This window comes from Poromitra crassiceps (assembly GCF_964638095.1).
Source record: "Poromitra crassiceps genome assembly, chromosome: 14".
In the NCBI taxonomy this organism is placed as follows: domain Eukaryota; kingdom Metazoa; phylum Chordata; class Actinopteri; order Beryciformes; family Melamphaidae; genus Poromitra; species Poromitra crassiceps.
The window spans coordinates 40162959-40184253 of NC_139633.1; the positions used below are offsets into that span (position 1 = coordinate 40162959).

The window sequence follows — 21295 nt, forward strand, 5'->3', positions numbered from 1 at the left end:
CACACACACGTACACACACACACACACACACACACACACACACTGTCACGGACGCACATGCACACACACACACACACACACACACACACACTGTCACGGAGGTACACGCACACACACACACACACACACCCACACACACTGTCACGGACGCACACACACAAACATGCGCACAGGAAGCACAATTCTTCTTGGACACAGGTCTGTGGATGAGAGTGGTGATGTCATCAGAAGTTCTTCCATCGGATGGCAGAAAGGATGACGTGGATGAAGTAGAGGAGCGTGGCGACGTAGGCCATCACCTGAGAGGCACAAAGAACGACAAAACGGAATAAAAACAGGCTTAAAGCTGGCTAGTGCGTAAGTTTTGTCTGCCCCTTCTGGCAGTGAGAGTACGTGCTTATAATGCTGCATTCCTGTGGTTTCGGAATGATCAGTTCCCGATGGTTAATTTTGCTCGTCGTTATCATACAAAAACTGGAAACAGCTTCAACGTGTTGTTTAAACTCTCTGAGCAATAGAACACAACACATCATCTCTGTAGTGTCCACGTTGTTTCGACATTACTCGGACAAAACATCAAATTACAAATTACAATATTTATTTTTTAATCCGCCTTTTGTTTGTGTGTGTGTGTGTGTGTGTGTGTGTGTGTGTGTGTGTGTGTGTGTGTGTGTGTGTGTGTGTGTGTGTGTGTGTGTGTGTGGATCTCTTGGTTTGACCAAGCAAAACTATTTTATAAGCATTTTACAAAATGTAGATAGAAAAATGAATGGCGGATGAAATCTCTTGGTGCGTATGCCTAAACCGGACGTTGGCGAGATTTTGGCAGTCTATAGCCTACTACGATGCTATTGATTGATTGATTGATTTTTTTGGGAGGGAGAGGGCTGCGGTCTGTTGCTTTATTTTTTTATTTCCCGCCCCACCCTTCTCCAATGTTAACGGAATAGGATGAGCTTTTAAATCTTTATTGTATATGATATATGAAATGCTACTGTAAGGTAGGATACAAACACCATATATGCCGTTCACAGCCATACGCAGCAGTGGTGGTAATTAGGGATGCACCGATCGATCGGCACGTGACCGGAAATGGCCGATTTCCACGTGACCGGCCTTGACCGATGATCTGCGCCGGTCACTCTAAATAGCCGATTCTGTGAGCCGATTTTCACGTGACGTGCGCGCACCCGAAAGCAGGGAGACCGAGACGGATGAGTTGCAGCCAAAACAAAAGCAGCCACTACACACATGCCACAGCATGTCTTCGTCGGTACGGAAATGTTTCATCGTCAGTGAAGACGATACAAAGCTTGCAGTTTGTCACACATGCAAGTCGAAAATAAACCGCGGAGGGGCAGGGTAGGTTGGAGTCCACTCCAGTCTGAGCGGCTCGCTTCACCTCACCGCAGTCACCGGCCCCTCTTCCCCGACCAGCTGCAGTCCACATCACTGCTGCTGCTGCTATCTGTCTGGCTGGTCATTAGCTTGTCTAAGCTGGCTACTAGCTTGGAGAGGCTAGCAACCCACTGGATCATCTATTGGCTAGGCTGGTCATTAGCTTGTCTTAGCTGGCTACTAGCTTGGAGAGGCTAGCAACCCACTGGATCATCTATTGGAAATACAGAAATACAAGGAAAATACAGAGCCAACTGACAATAGTTCATATGTATTTATTGACCATGTAATACATGTATGGGTGGAATATGACTAATTGTAAATCAGAATAAAACACGATAGTTTAAATCAGCCCAGTGAAATGAGGAAATTCAAATAAAAACTAAATTCTCAGCTCAGCAGCTGTGCTGCTAGTTGTTGGTGACATCTACTGACAGTTACACAGTAGGTAATCGATTACATAAGAAATTGACTTTGTCTGAGTATGCAGCGTAGTGGTCACATCTATAGAAGACGAAATCTAGGAAAGATGGAATGAAAAGAAAAATCCAACTGTCCACCTCAGCTTGTTTGCTAATAAACATGAGAGAAGAAGAAGAAGCTAATATAATGTTAGCTAGCCTAGGAAAGCCAATGAATGACCAGCCCATCCAATAACTAATCCAGTGGGTTGCTAGCCTCTCCAAGCTAGTAGCCAGCTTAGACAAGCTAATGACCAGCCTAGCCAATAGATGATCCAGTGGGTTGCTAGCCTCTCCAAGCTAGTAGCCAGCTTAGACAAGCTAATGACCAGTTTAGCCAATAGATGATCCAGTAGGTTGCTAGCCTCTCCAAGCTAGTAGCCAGCTTAGACAAGCTAATGACCAGCCTAGCCAATAGATGATGCAGTGGACTGCTAGGTAAGACAAATCAATAGTCGGCTTCTCATTTCTCACTGACGGTCTCTCAGTTGCCAGTCCTGGCAGATCATTGGCCAGATCCATAGCTGGCTTCGGCAAAGATATATCCTCCGACGGCTTCTCAGTAGTCTTAAATGTGTCCCTTACGCTGCCCCATAGGCTACATTTCCTCATCTTCAAAGGTCTCTGGGCTCCAGACCTATAGGCTATAAACTCCTTGTCCATGGATAACATTTTGAAGTTTATTTATTTTATTTTATTCGTTTATTTGGCAGGGACATATACAAAAAAAACATTAAACCCCATAGGGGAAGAGATGCTTTGTAACAGATTTAGCCATAGGCTACTTTCCATCTGGAGCCCCTTTTTTCTTTTGGAAAAGTAAATGCATGATAGCTGTGGGATATACTGGTTGTTTTATATTCATTGTATTTGTATCTGGAACACTTTTATTTTGAGATGTTTTTGAGTGAGATCGTCCTACCTCATGCAAATGATAAGAAATGTGACATGAATGTTAATTTTCTATTAAAGCAAAGTAAAAAAAAATAATAATAACGTCAAAAAATAACCCGTCAATTATTGTAATTAGAAAGAAAATCGGCCAAAATCGGTATCGGCAAGTCAGACTATTCAAAAATCGGAAATCGGGATCGGTCCTCGAGTGCCCACGAGTGTCCTCGAGTGCCCACCGCCCGGGTGGGGTCATCAAAAGGACCTTTCTGTGTGGAGTTTGCATGTTCTCCCCATGCCCCCTGGGGGTTTCCTTTATATAGGAACCCCTCACCAAAACATGCAATATCCTGGTTGCTGAAGTGGTGCCTCCTCTGGTCGTTAGGGGCGCCTGTTCGGAGGGTGGGGAACTCGTTGGAATAGCGTGATCCTCCCACGGCGCGCACTATGTCCTACCGGTGAAGCTTCCCCTGTCAGCTGAAAAGGAGCGGCTGGCTACTGCCCATGTCTCGGAGGAAGCATGGAGCCAGTTTCGGCTCTCCCCAGATCGGCAGAGGGTGGCGCAGCAACCAGGATAAATAAATTAAAATTAGCACTAATGGGGGATAAAAATGGGATGAAAAATCAATTTTGACATTTTCCAGCATCTCTCTGAGCCTTACCAAGAACAGGCTGTTTCTGTCGCTATGTCTTCATGGCTCATTAATATTAATGACCCCTCTGTTCTGATTGGATGACCGTTTCAAGAGTGAAACGAGAGTCAAATCTTCCAAAGTCCAAACGGCTTGTTTAGAGGCTGTCTTTTCTAATATGGCTTGTGTGGATGTAGTTGGTTGTGTTTTGATACTTTCACCATGTTTATGATAGACCATCCAACTCCTTTATTATCACAAAGGCAAGGAGAGTCCATATGGGACCTTTAAGTAGGCTACGTATAGCTAGTAATAGCAATAGTAAGAAAGCTTTTTCCATTCAAGAAATATGAAGTCACACGGTCGCACCCTTACTCTAAACCCAACCTGTCTATAGACGGTTTTTGTCAGTTCTTTCCTAGCAGTCTCGTCAGGCCTGTCCTATTATATTAGCAAACACTGCAACAGGAAGTGCGCTGGGGTTCAATTTAGAATATTTTTGTCAAGTTCAAGTTCAAGTTAAAACCATCTGTAGCTGGCTGCATTGCAGGATAGGAAATTAGCGGGGGCTCAGCCGGGGCAAAATGCTGCAAAAAAAAATCTAGAATTGCCCTTGGAATAGGGGTGACGGGGGCTTTTAAATGCCCCCATAAAATAAAGAGTTTAATACTTTCTGTATTTTAACATTATTCTGTATTTACAAAGCATGACTAGAAAATGTACAGCTAGGCATCCGTACGCTCCTCCTACTAGCGTTATTTAGTGACAGGCAGCACAAGCTAGCTGGCCAGCTAGTTCACTCATGTTTTTGTCAAGTACATTAATAACATGCCAGACAATCAACAGTGTTGTTCAGATAGGAAATGGGGATTTTTAACTGTGATTGTTTATGAACTTTTAGAAATAAAATATGATTGGATAAGAGTCGTTGATTGGTCTCTCATGCTACATAGGTGCAACTAAGGTATTTCCCAACATTAGATACAATTGCACTGGAAATGATCCAAAATGCCCCCGAAATATATTTCACAGGGGCAAAATTAGCCCTTGTTTAAAAAAGTTAATTTCCTACCCTGCTGCATTGCATTCTGCTCTCTCTCCTGCTCCTGTGGGTGGAGAAACTGCTCTCTCTCCTGCTGCTGAGGGTGGAGAAACTGCTCTCTCTCCTGCTGCTGAGGGTGGAGAAACTGCGCTCTCTCCTGCTGCTGAGGGTGGAGAAGCTACTCTATCTCCTGCTGCTGAGGGTGGAGAAACGGCTCTCTCTCCTGCTGCTGAGGGTGGAGAAACTGCTCTTTCTCCTGCTGCTGAGGGTGGAGAAACTGCTCTTTCTCCTGCTGCTGAGGTTGGAGAAACTGCTGTCTCTCCTGCTGCTGAGGGTGGAGAAACTGCTCTTTCTCCTGCTGCTGAGGGTGGAGAAACTACTCTATCTCCTGCTGCTGAGAGTGGAGAAACTGCTCTCTCTCCTGCTGCTGAGGGTGGATAAACTGCTCTCTCTCCTGCTGCTGAGGGTGGAGAAACTGCTCTCTCTCCTGCTGCTGAGGGTGGAGAAACTACTCTCTCTCCTGCTGCTGAGGGTGGAGAAACTGCTCTCTCTCCTGGTGCTGAGGGTGGAGAAACTGCTCTCTCTCCTGCTGCTGAGGGTGGAGAAACTGCTCTCTCTCCTGCTGCTGAGGGTGGAGAAACTACTCTCTCTCCGCCTCTATGATGGATTTGTCCCTGTGTGATTATTGAACATCTCTCGGTGCAAAATGGCGTCTTGCTCTTTGATTCTGAGGGACTGACACCAACAGCTGACATTTACCAAAGATGTTTCAGATCCTGAAACATTTTCTCACATCAAACTCCATCGCTATTGGAGCTATCTATGGACCCAGCAGAAATGCAAAGTAGGCTACATCGCCAATTGCTGTAGCTGGATTGTCCCTTTAAAAGCTGCAGGGTGGATGGGTCTCTGTGCGATGAACGTGTTCTTACCACAGCAGCGATGTCGATCTGGTAATTTTTTAAACCGTCGGTGACATATTTCTTTAGGAAGGTGATGTACGCCAGATCCACCGCCGCGCTGAGGTAGAAAAACGCCGCCAGGCCGTGGTAAGCAAAGTCCTGCACACACACACATGCGCGCACACACACACATACAATATATATTTATAAAACGGTTCTCTCAAATCAAGCAATCTGATTGGTTCACAGCCGTGGGGGTTCCTTTGCCTTTCCGACATGCTGCCACTCCGAACGTTAACTTCCATCATTCGGACTGGCGGTCGTTCACCTTAGAAGCCGCAATGCCGACCTTAGGTTTAGGCGTGGGGGTGGGAGAGGTTAGGTTTTGGGTTAGGGTCTGGGGGAGGTTAGGTTTAGGCATAGGGGGAGGTTAGGTTTGGTGTGGGGGTTGGGAGAGGTTAGTGAAAAACGGGGAATATAGACCCCCTTTCGGAGTGCCGATATTTCGGAGTGGCAGCACGTCGGAGTGGCAGCATGTAACCACAGCCGTGATATAATGAGCGTATATCACGGTTGGGGCCGCAATCACCGAATCCCTCCGCCTCAGAGAAAATAAATGCTATAGCTAAAACAAATGGAGCAACTCTGACCTGCCCTGGATGTGCTTCAGAAGAAGAAGCGAGAAGTGCTTCTGTTTGGTAACAGAAGAAGAACAGCACATCCGGGGCAGGTCAGAGTTGACTCCGTCTGTTGTGTTGTGTAGCTTAGCAACCTAGCTTAGCATATAGATATGATCTGATTTCAAGATTATGGACGATTCAATTCAATTGCCGCTCGTATGGAATAAGGCCATATATCGATTATAAACAGCAGTGGGAGATAAAGTGGGAGGTGTTACGGACACTCAGACAGCAAACAGAGCAGGCTGTCGGCAGCATGGAGGTTCGTTACATAGCTAATTCATTTTCTCATAATTATATAACAACCATAATGAACCGCAGCATGACAAAAAATATGTTGTTTACAGTGTGAACGACGTATGCCCCGTTTACGCCCGTTTTGGCCAGTTCCAGGACTCTACTCGGATCTGAATATCTTCTAGGGGGATCAGAATGAAACCAAAGTTATTTGGGTGAGTAAAACATCATATTCTAAGCTGGAAATAAGGTTAGGATGAGTGGATTGAGCAGTGCCTACCGGACACTTAGCCAAAGTTAGCTAGCTAACGTTAGCTGTAAGCCTGTGTGCGGAACATTATGATTTATGAGTGACAGACAGCCATTTAAATGGGAGTTGTCTATTACTTTCATATTGTAAACTATATCAATCTAGATTAAAGCTATGTTGAGAGATGATAGTGTTGTACAGACCAGGCATTGTATGGTTGAGAAGTATGTGAATAAAGTGGTACATGGGCGTGAAATGGCAATAGTGCCGTTGTCTGAGTCTGTTGTGCCACGCTGATGCTATCCAGGAGCAACATAAAGCTAAGGTAAGCTAACACTACCAAGCTCGTTACACCCTTCTCTTTCTCACTCTCCCATCACTCTCTCCCTTGTTTCCTCTCTCTCTCATTCCCTCACCTCCTCTCTCCCTCCATCTCCTCTCTCTTCCGCTTCTTTCTCCCTCTTTCTCATTTCCAACACGTTCTCACTCTCACTGCGTCGTTACGTTAGTCACGTGGCCTTGGCGTCGTTATGTTAGTCACGTGGCCTTGGCGTCGTTATGTTAGTCACGTGGCCTTGGTGTCGTTATGTTAGTCATGTGGCCTTGGTGTTGTTATGTTAGTCATGTGGCCTTGGTGTTGTTATGTTAGTCACGTGGCCTTGGTGTTGTTATGTTAGTCACGTGGCCTTGGTGTTGTTATGTTAGTCACGTGGCCTTGGTGTTGTTATGTTAGTCACGTGGCCTTGGTGTTGTTATGTTAGTCATGTGGCCTTGGTGTCGTTATGTTAGTCATGTGGCCTTGGTGTTGTTATGTTAGTCATGTGGCCTTGGTGTTGTTATGTTAGTCATGTGGCCTTGGTGTTGTTATGTTAGTCATGTGGCCTTGGTGTTGTTATGTTAGTCATGTGGCCTTGGTGTCGTTATGTTAGTCACGTGGCCTTGGCGTCGTTATGTTAGTCATGTGGCCTTGGTGTTGTTATGTTAGTCATGTGGCCTTGGTGTTGTTATGTTAGTCACGTGGCCTTGGTGTTGTTATGTTAGTCACGTGGCCTTGGCGTCGTTATGTTAGTCACGTGGCCTTGGTGTTGTTATGTTAGTCATGTGGCCTTGGTGTTGTTATGTTAGTCACGTGGCCTTGGTGTTGTTATGTTAGTCATGTGGCCTTGGTGTTGTTATGTTAGTCACGTGGCCTTGGCGTCGTTATGTTAGTCACGTGGCCTTGGTGTCGTTATGTTAGTCACGTGGCCTTGGTGTTGTTATGTTAGTCATGTGGCCTTGGTGTTGTTATGTTAGTCACGTGGCCTTGGTGTTGTTATGTTAGTCATGTGGCCTTGGTGTCGTTATGTTAGTCATGTGGCCTTGGTGTTGTTATGTTAGTCACGTGGCCTTGGCGTCGTTATGTTAGTCACGTGGCCTTGGTGTCGTTATGTTAGTCATGTGGCCTTGGTGTTGTTATGTTAGTCACGTGGCCTTGGCGTCGTTATGTTAGTCACGTGGCCTTGGCGTCGTTATGTTAGTCACGTGGCCTTGGTGTCGTTATGTTAGTCATGTGGCCTTGGTGTTGTTATGTTAGTCACGTGGCCTTGGTGTCGTTATGTTAGTCATGTGGCCTTGGTGTCGTTATGTTAGTCACGTGGCCTTGGTGTTGTTATGTTAGTCACGTGGCCTTGGCGTCGTTATGTTAGTCACGTGGCCTTGGTGTCGTTATGTTAGTCATGTGGCCTTGGTGTTGTTATGTTAGTCATGTGGCCTTGGTGTTGTTATGTTAGTCACGTGGCCTTGGTGTTGTTATGTTAGTCATGTGGCCTTGGTGTTGTTATGTTAGTCACGTGGCCTTGGTGTCGTTATGTTAGTCACGTGGCCTTGGCGTCGTTATGTTAGTCATGTGGCCTTGGCGTCGTTATGTTAGTCATGTGGCCTTGGTGTTGTTATGTTAGTCACGTGGCCTTGGTGTTGTTATGTTAGTCACGTGGCCTTGGTGTCGTTATGTTAGTCACGTGGCCTTGGCGTCGTTATGTTAGTCACGTGGCCTTGGCGTCGTTATGTTATGCCTACCCCACACTACAGGATTTTCAAATCCTTGAAGATTATAAAAATCTTGAGAGCCCACACACTACAGGACAGAGAGAGCCGATTTTTTAACATTTCAATCTTGGGACACACACACAATCGCGTCTGTTCAAACGCAACCCCACACACTAGAAGATTATGCTGAAGATTCACCTTGGAAGCAGGGCTCGACGTTAACTTTTAAAATGAATCTTGACGAGGAAACGTGTGGAGCTTTAATACACTGTGTGGTTTTCTGCTCGCGGAAGTCTTGAAAACTCCACTTTGTCCGCCCAGCCGCGTCCATTCGGGGTGTAGGCCTACTGTGCACGGCGAGGCGAAAACCGTCTGCACAGGTGCCTTGTGGAGGGGCGTGTCTGCTGATTTGACTCACTTTTCCGTGCAGACACTCGCCGATCTAAGCGCTTGTTGTAGGCTACATGCTTTGCAGTATAGCATTAGTTTTCCGTCCCGTTCAAAGACGCACGGGTATTTCACCTCGATGACAATTTCCTTGTTCTTTGTTTCTGTGCGGGGCTGCGGGTGGACGCGGACCAGATTATTTTGCGAAAAACTGTATGGAAACGCAGCTACTACTGGCTCTCTGCTCAAGATGCAATCGCCTGTCGGGTTGTAAATATCTAACATGTTAGATATGCCCGATTCACAATCGGGAAGAGGCAGTCTTCCCGATTGTGAATCTTTGAACCCCACACACTACAGGATAATTTGGGAAGATTATCTGCCCGACGCGCATCAAATCGGGAGCACCCCCGAGAAAATCGGGAGGGGGGAATCTTGGCCATAATCTTGCAAATTATCCTGTAGTGTGGGGTAGGCATAAGTCACGTGGCCTTGGTGTTGTTATGTTAGTCACGTGGCCTTGGTGTCGTTATGTTAGTCATGTGGCCTTGGTGTCGTTATGTTAGTCACGTGGCCTTGGTGTCGTTATGTTAGTCATGTGGCCTTGGTGTTGTTATGTTAGTCATGTGGCCTTGGTGTCGTTATGTTAGTCATGTGGCCTTGGTGTCGTTATGTTAGTCATGTGGCCTTGGTGTTGTTATGTTAGTCACGTGGCCTTGGTGTTGTTATGTTAGTCATGTGGCCTTGGTGTTGTTATGTTAGTCACGTGGCCTTGGTGTTGTTATGTTAGTCACGTGGCCTTGGTGTTGTTATGTTAGTCATGTGGCCTTGGTGTCGTTATGTTAGTCATGTGGCCTTGGTGTTGTTATGTTAGTCACGTGGCCTTGGTGTTGTTATGTTAGTCATGTGGCCTTGGTGTTGTTATGTTAGTCATGTGGCCTTGGTGTCGTTATGTTAGTCACGTGGCCTTGGTGTCGTTATGTTAGTCATGTGGCCTTGGTGTTGTTATGTTAGTCACGTGGCCTTGGTGTTGTTATGTTAGTCATGTGGCCTTGGTGTTGTTATGTTAGTCACGTGGCCTTGGTGTCGTTATGTTAGTCACGTGGCCTTGGCGTCGTTATGTTAGTCACGTGGCCTTGGTGTTGTTATGTTAGTCACGTGGCCTTGGTGTTGTTATGTTAGTCACGTGGCCTTGGTGTCGTTATGTTAGTCACGTGGCCTTGGTGTTGTTATGTTAGTCACGTGGCCTTGGCGTCGTTATGTTAGTCACGTGGCCTTGGTGTTGTTATGTTAGTCACGTGGCCTTGGTGTCGTTATGTTAGTCACGTGGCCTTGGTGTTGTTATGTTAGTCACGTGGCCTTGGTGTCGTTATGTTAGTCACGTGGCCTTGGTGTCGTTATGTTAGTCATGTGGCCTTGGTGTTGTTATGTTAGTCACGTGGCCTTGGTGTCGTTATGTTAGTCACGTGGCCTTGGCGTCGTTATGTTAGTCACGTGGCCTTGGTGTCGTTATGTTAGTCACGTGGCCTTGGTGTCGTTATGTTAGTCATGTGGCCTTGGTGTTGTTATGTTAGTCACGTGGCCTTGGTGTCGTTATGTTAGTCACGTGGCCTTGGCGTCGTTATGTTAGTCATGTGGCCTTGGCGTCGTTACGTTAGTCACGTGGCCTTGGTGTTGTTATGTTAGTCATGTGGCCTTGGTGTCGTTATGTTAGTCATGTGGCCTTGGTGTCGTTATGTTAGTCACGTGGCCTTGGCGTCGTTATGTTAGTCACGTGGCCTTGGTGTTGTTATGTTAGTCACTTGGCCTTGGTGTCGTTATGTTAGTCATGTGGCCTTGGTGTCGTTATGTTAGTCACGTGGCCTTGGCGTCGTTATGTTAGTCATGTGGCCTTGGTGTTGTTATGTTAGTCACTTGGCCTTGGTGTCGTTATGTTAGTCATGTGGCCTTGGTGTTGTTATGTTAGTCATGTGGCCTTGGTGTTGTTATGTTAGTCACGTGGCCTTGGTGTCGTTATGTTAGTCATGTGGCCTTGGTGTTGTTATGTTAGTCACGTGGCCTTGGTGTCGTTATGTTAGTCACGTGGCCTTGGTGTCGTTATGTTAGTCATGTGGCCTTGGTGTTGTTATGTTAGTCACGTGGCCTTGGTGTCGTTATGTTAGTCACGTGGCCTTGGCGTCGTTATGTTAGTCATGTGGCCTTGGCGTCGTTACGTTAGTCACGTGGCCTTGGCGTCATTATGTTAGTCACGTGGCCACTGCGTCGTTACCTTAGTCACGTGGCCTTGGCCAACACGTTCTCCCTCCCACTGCATCGTTACGTTAGTCACGTGGCCTTGGCCAACACGTTCTCACTGCCACTGTGTTGTTACGTTAGTCACGTGGCCACTGCGTCGTTATGTTAGTCACGTGGCCTTGGCGTCGTTACGTTAGTCACGTGGCCACTGCGTCGTTACGTTAGTCATGTGGCCTTGGCGTCATTACGTTAGTCACGTGGCCTTGGCGTCGTTACGTTAGTCACGTGGCCTTGGCGTCATTATGTTAGTCACGTGGCCACTGCGTCGTTACCTTAGTCACGTGGCCTTGGCCAACACGTTCTCCCTCCCACTGCATCGTTACGTTAGTCACGTGGCCTTGGCCAACACGCTCTGACTGCCACTGTGTTGTTACGTTAGTCACGTGGCCTTGGCGTCGTAGCGTTAGTCACGTGGCCACTGCGTCGTTACGTGTATGTGGCCACTTCGTCGTTACGTTAGTCACGTGGCCTTGGCGTCGTAGCGTTAGTCACGTGGCCACTGCGTCGTTACGTGTATGTGGCCACTTCGTCGTTACGTTAGTCACGTGGCCTTGGCGCCGTAGCGTTAGTCACGTGGCCACTGCGTCATTACATTAGTCAGTGGCCTTGGCCAACATGTTCTCACTCCCACTGCGTCGTTACGTTAGTCACGTGGCCTTGGACAACATGTTCTCTCTCCCACTGCATCGTTACATTAGTCACGTGGCCTTGGCCAACACGGTCTCACTCCCACTGCGTCGTTACGTTAGTCACGTGGCCTTGGCATCGGTGTTGACACACACAGTAGCCTTGTGCGTCATGTTCAGTGCTGGGCAAGTTCCTCAGGAAGTGTAATTAGTTACTTATTACTGAATACTCCCTTAAAAAGTAACACAATTACTTTACTTGTTACTTGGTTTCAAAAGTAATTAGTTACGTTACTCGCTACATTACTATGTTACTTTCGCTACCACCCTCCCAAATTTGCCTCCTAAGACAAAAAACTAATTGTGTTGTGGCAACGCAGTAGTCTGACATAGCCAGACCACCACACTTTGTTTGAGCTCTGTGTCAGCGCTGGAGAAAGTAATGGAGTAACTTGAAGTTACTTAGAGTAGTAACTGCAATATAATTACTTTTCTGAACTTTTAGGGCCCTATCTTCGTACGGCGCTATCGTTTGCGCTGCCGTTTGCGCGCCTTTTATTGCTATCTTCCCTGCGTCTTATCGTCTGCCTCCACCGTCCAGTTTTGCGCTGGGGTCTAAGCGCAGACACAGGTGTAGGCGTGGCCCAGGCGTGTCCAGTAACGGAAGCATGTTTCTTTTTGTGTGCCAAGGCGAAAATGACGGACTAAATTGGTGGGGTTCGATGTATATATATTAATAGAAACGAATAGAAAATAGCTGATTAATAAAATGTGTGCTGGTGGATGAAATTCAACTTCAAATACCAGCATCACTTATCGCGGCTCTCAGCACGCTGCGTAATTACGCATGCAGTATAGCCCCGCAGCGGAGATGCAGGAGAAGAGACCCCGAAAAGGGATAAGCATACAGTCAGACGTTTGGGCAGCAGCCCTTTTTCAGTGTCTGAAATGGCAATAATACACAGGTGATTCACAGGTGGGCCTGAGCACGTTATTTGATTTCTATGCATGACAGCCTCACATGTTTCTCTCTCTCTCTCTCTCTCTCTCTCTCTCGCTCCCTCTCTCCCTCTCCCCATCTAGGCTATCTGTTCTCTCTCCCTCTTTCTCTCTCTCACTCTAGTCTCTCTGAGGAGGAAGCTGCTGACGTGACACTGTGGTTTTATGGGCATGACCACACCTCCACAATGCTTTTGGGCATAAACACGCCTATACAGAGATGTGCACCGAGATGACGTGAAGCGCAGCAGGCCGACACGCCCACAATTAGTGCAAAATGACTGCCATTGGGAAGATAGGGCGCATAATCCCTTACATAGTTACTGGGGAAAATAATACAATTACAGTTACTACGTTACTGTAACTAAGTTACTGCCCAACACTGGTCATGTTTGGATGTACACGGTTGGGGTGCGGCACAGGGGGGTTCTGAAGGGCTGCCTTTCCATGTAAGCGGCGGTCCGCTTGGCAGTTGAAAGCCCCGGTGCATGGCAGCAGGCGGCGCGGTGCCTCAGTCCTGGGGCGTCACGGTGCAGCCGTGTGCGTGACTAAGCCTACGAGCCCGGGTTCCGTAGATGCAACATCCAACGCACGTGCGTGACAAAGCGGCGCATGCCCTCTCCCCCCCCTCTCTCTCTCTCTCTCCGGTCTTACAGCAGCAGCCCAGCCGGAGCTGTTCTTGTGTCCTCCGGCGCCAAAGATGATCATCCAGAGGAAGGTGATGACGAAGCAGAAGACGGAGACGAACATCACCCAGCCCAGAGGGTTGGGGGGGTCCACATGGGTCGACGCCACCAGGATCCACACCAGGCCCCCAAACACCTGCAGGGAGGGACAGAGAGATACAGTAGATGCTGTGGTGCTCTTATGATCTCTGATATTTACGATATTATTTCAGTCTCAAGTGATCTCAAGCTGACATTAACTTTCTGTGCAGATCAATACAGTAGCCTCCAACATTATAGCTTACAACTTATTTAAAAAGCAAACCTAGCCTACAGCGTCTTCATTCTACAACCTCAATCCAACAGTTACAAACCTAGTCAGCACACAACTTTTTTAATTCAACGACAAACCTTAGCTTACAAGTTATTCAATTCAACGACAAATCTATCATGAGCAACAAGAAAACTAGCCTCACACAGCCATTTCAATTCAACAACACACTAACCCTAACCATGATAACCTCTTCAATTCAACAACCTATCTTAGAACGTCTTCAACAACAAACAAATCTTGTTTAGAACCTCTTCAATTCAACAACAAACCTAGATTACAAATTATTGACTCAAAAACAAACCTGTCTTACAACTTCTTTAGTTCAACAACAAACCTAGATAAGAACATTTGAACAAATGAAGCCTGCGTTAGTTCATTCAAGACATGATGTCATAGTCGACGCCCCAGCTGTACCAGCTGACAGCCTCTGTTTGGTTCACCGTTTAACCAATTCTCCAATCACAGTCATTCTCACAACAAGGCGGTCCGTTTAAATAGGGCAGCCTTTCACTCACTGATCTGTTCCCCACCTTACTGGATCCTGGCGGATCGTGCGGCTGCTGGCAAACGCTTTGCTTTTTTCATCAGGTATGAAAAGGAAATTACTTTGTGTCTTTGTACTCACCATCTCCTGGCTCATGATGTCTGCTATCGAGCAGGATGATGCGTTTGAAGAAAATCCTCTAGTTGATCCTCCTGAAGATGAGGGCGGGTCCGAAACAGCCGAGGATATCGGTGTGCGTCGGAGTGGCCGCCTAGCGAATACTCTGCCAGTGATAAAAAATTGGCCTGTTTTCAAAATTATAGAGAGACTCTATAATCATGGTATCTCTGCGCCTTTGGGCCTTTCCCATGAAGAATTATTTGAGTTTTTTGTCTATAATCTCAGAGCCGGAGATGTTCTGGCCACACCAGTTGCCAAAAAACGCAAAGCAAAAAAGAATAACTGCCCTCTTGCCAACGTTAGCGCTGATGCCGCAGATGGGCCCTCTGCCCAAGCTAAGGTGCCTATCATCAACGTTCCTCCAAAAAGAGCCCGAGTCCAGCAGCCAGCAGTCCAGGACCCGGTCCTCGTCGCCCTAGCCAACATCCAGTCGTCCATCGGCAGCATGGATGCCCGTCTCCAGCTTCTGGAGAACCGCTCGGATCCCATCCCAGTGTCTGCGATTCCGGGGCCTTCATCATCTCTGCTCTTCGGAACCTTCCACGCTCCGTCCACGTCACAGCCATGGTCACAGTCGACAGCCGGCGCACCGCCGGCGCTTCCGATTGACGTCACGCCGCTGAGATCCCTGGGATCTGCAGTCCCTGCAGCTCCAGCCGGAGTACCGTTCTTTCCGCCTGCGGCGGCTATTTCTCCACAGCTGAGAAGTCAGATCCTGGCAGGTAACGACATTAACTTGGTAAAAATTCTTCTGTGTTCAAATGAGACCTCTGACAGACGTGTGGTCGATTTCGGGGAGGTTTCAGTCATCCTGAAGGAAAGCGATCCGAGGCTGTCTAAAATCCTGACCATGGCTGAGTTCAATGTGGCTTTCGGGGTGTTCAGGGACATTATATGTGAGGTGTACCCAGAACGTAGATTTGAGCTGGACACATATTTGGCGATCATTTCAGATCTGGCACTGTCTTATGGCGGCAGTCATTTCTATGAATACCACAAGTCTTTCTCTGCTAAGGCAGCCATGTACATTCAGAAATTCAACCAGAGATTAGACTGGGCCGTGGTGGATCTGGCTGTTATCAGCAGACTGTTCACAGGGCACCAAGCTCTCTCTTGCGCTGTGTGCGGGTCCTTTTCGCACACGTTGAGTCTCTGCCCCAGAACTGTGACTCAGTCCAGTGCTGTTAAAAAAGAATCTGGCGAGAAGGTGAATTCTAAGTTTAATAAATATAATAACGTGTCATCCATTCAGACACCGCTTTGTATAAACTTCAATGAGAATGTATGCAAATATATAAATTGTAAATATATGCATGCTTGCAGCTACTGCGGAGACGGACATGCCCGGTCCGCGTGTCCCCGCCGCAATCCCAGAGCCGTGCGAAAGAAGTAAAAAACATTAAACCTTCTACTCCAGTCAACGTTCCAGAACTGGGGAGAGCACTGGAAAAGCATCCAAATCGTTGTTTTGTCAATTATTTAATGACTGGTCTTGTTCAAGGGTTTTTTGCCGGGCTATGTTTTCTGCCTAAAATGTCTTATGTCTGTGATAATCTGCAATCTGCTATGAAGGAACCAGAAGTAGTCGATAAGCTGCTAGCTAAGGAAGTAGAGAAAGGCTACATGCTTGGGCCTTTCGATAGCCCCCCCTTTCCTAAATCCCGTATCAATCCTATCGGAATAGCAACTCGGAAGTACTCTGGTAAAAAGCGTTTAATCATAGATTTATCAGCTCCTCATGACAATAGTGCTCAAAGCATCAACAGCCTTATTCCTCTGGCGCCATTCTCTTTATTTTATGCAACTGTTGACAACGCGATCCAGTTCATTAAAAAGGCAGGTAAAGGTGCATGGCTAGGAAAGGCAGATATCACAGATGCATTTAAAGTCATGCCGCTCCATCCATCGCAGTGGCACCTTTTCGGTGTCAAATGGAGGGGGAAAATGTATTTTTCCGTCAGACTAACTTTCGGCTGTCGCAGTAGCCCCTGTATATTTAACACTCTGTCAGAAGCTCTTTGTTGGATTCTATTAAATAATTGTAAACTGCCATTAGTTCTTCATCTGCTAGATGATTTTTTAGTGGTAGATTTTCCCGAGTCCAATCCAGGTAGGTGTATCAACGCGCTGAAAGAGGTTTTTAACCGTTTAGGCGTTCCTCTTTCGGTGGAAAAAACTCAAGGTCCTCTGAAGGTGATTGAGTTTTTAGGCATTCGTTTAGATAGCAACATCATGCAGGCTTCCCTGCCTCAAGACAAACTAGTAAGAATTAGGCAAGTTATGAGATGTGCGCTGGAGGCGGTGGCATTGTCAAAAAGAGAATTATTATCGTTACTAGGCCACCTCAACTTTGCAATGAGGATTATTCCGCAAGGCAGATCTTTTATTTCCCGTTTATTAGACTTGTCTAAATCTGTAAATAACCTCCATGATCTTGTCACCTTAGATGAGGGCTGTAGGTCAGACTTAAAGTTCTGGTCTCTGCTATGCGACCAGTGGAACGGCATATCTTTTTTCTATAATGATCATGCAGAAACGTCAGTCGCCCTTAAATTCTATACTGATGCGGCTCCTTCCAATGGTTTTGGGGGTGTTTTCAATAATCAGTGGTTTGCAGACGTTTGGCCAAAAGAATTAATATCTCTTTCGGCAGATGTCCAATCTATTGCTCTGCTAGAAATGTATCCCATTGTTATAGCTTCCATTCTTTGGGGTAAGTTCTGGTCAAGGAAACAGATTGTGGTGTTTTGTGATAACGAGGCTACTGTTAACATTATTAATAAAGGGCGTTCTTCCATTCCTTTCATTAACAGGTTTGTTAGGAAATTAACATGGTCATGTGTGATGGGGAATTTCACTCTCCGTGCAGCGCACATTCCTGGGCTGGACAATAAAATTGCTGACTCTCTGTCACGTTTTAAATTTCAGGAGTTCCGAACCCTCTGCCCCCATGCTGCACCTCAGGGCCTGCGTTGCCCAGCCTTCAATCAAACGGTGCTAGATTAAATAGCAATCTGCAGTCCTACATGAACTCTGCTGCTAGGTTCATGCGTCTCGGACTGGCAAAGTCTACAATAAAAATGTATGACTCCGCATGGTTCCACTTCACTTCCTTTTGTGCTGCTTTTTCTGTCCCAGTCATGCCTGTTAACATTTCCATGATATGTGCATTTATTGTCCACTGTTTTGAATCTCGTAAAATGCATCCATCTTCTATCAAAGCATCTGTAGCAGGTATTCAGTTTCATTTAAGATGTGCAGATCCATCAGCCTGTAGCCTGCTTGGAAACCCATCCATTCATCTCCTCTTCAACGGCCTAAAAAAAGAGTTTCCAGCAAGCCAGGATAAGCGCCTTCCATTCTCTCTTCCTTTAGTTCACAAACTGGTTTCTCACCTTAGGCAGGGGTGTTTCGGTCCTTATGTCGATACTTTATTAGAAACTGTATTCCTCACAGCCTTTTATGGATTTCTTAGGTGCGGGGAATTTACATCTAGCTCAAACACGTTTAACCCTCTTCACGATCTTTCCATGTCAGATGTCACGGTTTATGCAACCTATTACTCCATTTACCTTAAACACTCTAAAACTGACAGGGAACGTAAAGGATCTCATGTTGTCATATCGCAAACTAATACTGTGTTTTGTCCATTGATTTCTATGTCCCGATACCTCCAATGGCGTCGCCATGCCAGCCAGGATGAGCCTCTGTTCCTGACCGATAAAAGAGTGGTCATGGCCAGATCATGGTTCACCTCCCGTCTCCGTCTCCTCTGCCAACGGTGCGGCCTTCCCCCGGCACTGTACACCTCTCACTCCTTCCGCATCGGAGCTGCTACCTCCGCTGCTTCACTGGTCCCTGCAGCCACTCTGAAAGCGATGGGAAGATGGTCTTCCGCAGCATACGTACGTTATGTTCGCCCAGGAGTTAATGACATTCTCTCGGCTCAAAAAGCCATGGGCTCTGGCACCTGAGGAGACGGCTCATACATCGGATCTTTAAGATTAATAAATGTGTTAATATTGGAACACTTGGCTGGTTTCATTGCACTCATGGCTCAAGGTCGCAGGCTTGCTTCCTCCTATCTCATTGCACTCATGGCTCAAGGTCGCAGGCTTGCTTCCTCCTATCTCATTGCATTCATGCTCAGGGTCGCAGGCTTGCTTCCCCCTAGCTGCAGCATTCATGCTGCTTGTTCTTAAAAATGGTTCACTTATGATAGAATGACCTTCGGTGTAAGCATACATCTATTTAATTGAAAGGTCGGCAGTGGCATACTGCCACACATAGGTAATTCACTTAATTATAGTATGGGCCTCTTTTGAGTTACTCGGTGTATCTCTTTTTAAGGTGACCCGAGGTCCGCAGCATGCTGCTGCTACACATAGCTTCTATAGTCTGGCTGATGCATTCGCATGGGCGGTTCATGCTTGGCGTTGTTGAGTTCCGTTGTTTGGGGATTCTGCTTGCGCTCCCTGCTCGGCGTAGCATGCTGCTGAGCCGAGTTCAGGGAGAATTAAATTAATTAAATATTAAATTAAATATTAAATTAATTCTAAGAGCGGAGTCTTCAACGCCAAACATAATTGTATGCATGATATTCATTTATGCAATAAATGGTTAATTCTATGACTTGAGTGTTCTTGAATGAAATGAAGCCTGCGTTAGTTCATTCAAGACATGATGTCATAGTCGACGCCCCAGCTGTACCAGCTGACAGCCTCTGTTTGGTTCACCGTTTAACCAATTCTCCAATCACAGTCATTCTCACAACAAGGCGGTCCGTTTAAATAGGGCAGCCTTTCACTCACTGATCTGTTCCCCACCTTACTGGATCCTGGCGGATCGTGCGGCTGCTGGCAAACGCTTGCCACCTCCACCCCAACCTCCACCTTTTAGATCAAATGCAAATGCTATCATGTATTGTAGCTCTGGAGTCTGCATGGCTCAAAAAATGAACATGTTTCCATGTCTTGCTTTTAGGCTCCCTCTTAATTTCTATGGTTTAAATGTATCTAGAATATTTTATTCCCATGGGGGATTCTGCTTGCGCTCCCTGCTCGGCGTAGCATGCTGCTGAGCCGAGTTCAGGGAGAATTAAATTAATTAAATATTAAATTAAATATTAAATTAATTCTAAGAGCGGAGTCTTCAACGCCAAACATAATTGTATGCATGATATTCATTTATGCAATAAATGGTTAATTCTATGACTTGAGTGTTCTTGAATGAACAACAATAATCATGACCATGATCATAACATGAAACTGTAATGATCACCATTGGGGGATTTGCTTGTTGCAGCAGGAAATCGTATCCTAGGATAGAGCAAAGAAATATATAATTAAGATAGGACTATAATAACTAGAGGGATGGGCGGGGGAGGGCGGGTTATATAAACATATGTAGCCACTAACCAGTAGTTCCAACACTAGCATGTACTGTATGATTGAGAAGTATAGGGGGAAGTATTACAGCATTGTTTGGACGTGCGAAGTAACTTAGTGAGGCAAAGACAATGCAGAATATTGTATATTAACTCATTGAGTGCCATGGACGAACATGTTCGTCATTTCGTTTTGTAACGTAGAGTGCCAAGGACGAACATGTTCGTCAATTGCGTTTTTTGACGGGGGGATGTCGATCTAAGCCTCTTACATCGCCTCTTACAATATGGGAGCTATTGAATGTGTCTAACCTATTTTACAGAACCCTTAGGTGGCAACAGTGCCCTCCCGATTAGACAAAGGCCAGGAGAAAAGAGAGAAGAAGTCATGAGGAAACGGAAATCGCATCGATATGCTTGAAGCATAACGTTAGCTGTGCCTGTGCAGTCATCTGCTGCCACAATTGAGCCCCATCCGTGTCCGCTGCGATAGTCCATCCATATGATTTAGTTGCCGACACGGCGACACCAGCGTCTTTCTGAAAAGTTACATTATTCTCAGCTGGGAGCCGGGGACACGCTGTAAAAAGCGGGGGGATGCAGGCAGCGGACTTTTCAGTGCAGATCAAACTCAGAGCAAACCGCAGCAGAGACACTCCTCCCACCACGGAGGAGGAGGAGGAGGGGGGTGGGGCATGCAGGGCACTACAGCAATAGCATACAACCATTGACAGTACACACACACCCAGGCAGCAGCAGGCTCGATGCATAGAGAGCAAACAAGCTAGAATAGGCTATCTGATGCCCACCAGCAGTAAATCAAGACCAGCAAGAAGGTGTAGGGTCTGCGCACGCAGGGGCCAGCGCTGCTGGTTGCAGCTAAAACATATTATTTGGCCAAACAAAATTCCTTTGTTTTACTCTTTTATTGAAGGAAATTATTTTTGAGGTGTCATTATATCAGAAAATATTAGCTTCAGAGTCAATGATGTGCTTGAAATGTTTAATTTCACAAAAGGCTCAATATCTCAGCTTCTAGAAAAAAATTGCTGTTTTTGGCTAAATCAATCTATCTTCTCCGGCTCATAACTAAAGAACGGAAAATGGGATCAATAAACTTTTTTTTGCAGATGATAGAAGAGAGTCTCCTCGTTCTTTGTGCGTGTTCGGTGTTTACATAGTAATATCACACAATATTCTGTGGGCCTCGAGATATCACTGAAAACGCTCTGAAACTCTGGCACTGGGAGCATCCGTTCTCCAAAAGTGGCTGGCACTTAATGAGTTAATAATATTGTATTGTAATACTGATGTGCAAATATTAAATGTATGCAGTAAGAAGTGGACAAATTATAATATATATCAATATGCAAATGAGAAGGATATGGAAGTATGAGAATAGATAGCTGAATTTACAGTAA

The 21295-nt window shown here is 46.2% G+C and overlaps 1 protein-coding gene across 1 annotated transcript in view; it reads right to left on the reverse strand.

Moving 5' to 3' along the window:
* Positions 1-224: 224 nt before the first annotated feature.
* Positions 225-21295, reverse strand: part of LOC310789421 (myelin and lymphocyte protein-like) — a gene marked incomplete at both ends in the record, with an annotated part of 29121 nt that continues 8050 nt past the window's right edge. The window contains 3 exons of the mRNA XM_083651064.1: positions 225-299; positions 5357-5485; positions 13480-13647. Of these exons, the coding sequence (XP_083507190.1) occupies positions 225-299; positions 5357-5485; positions 13480-13647 (372 nt within the window). The remainder of the gene's footprint in view (positions 300-5356; positions 5486-13479; positions 13648-21295) is intronic.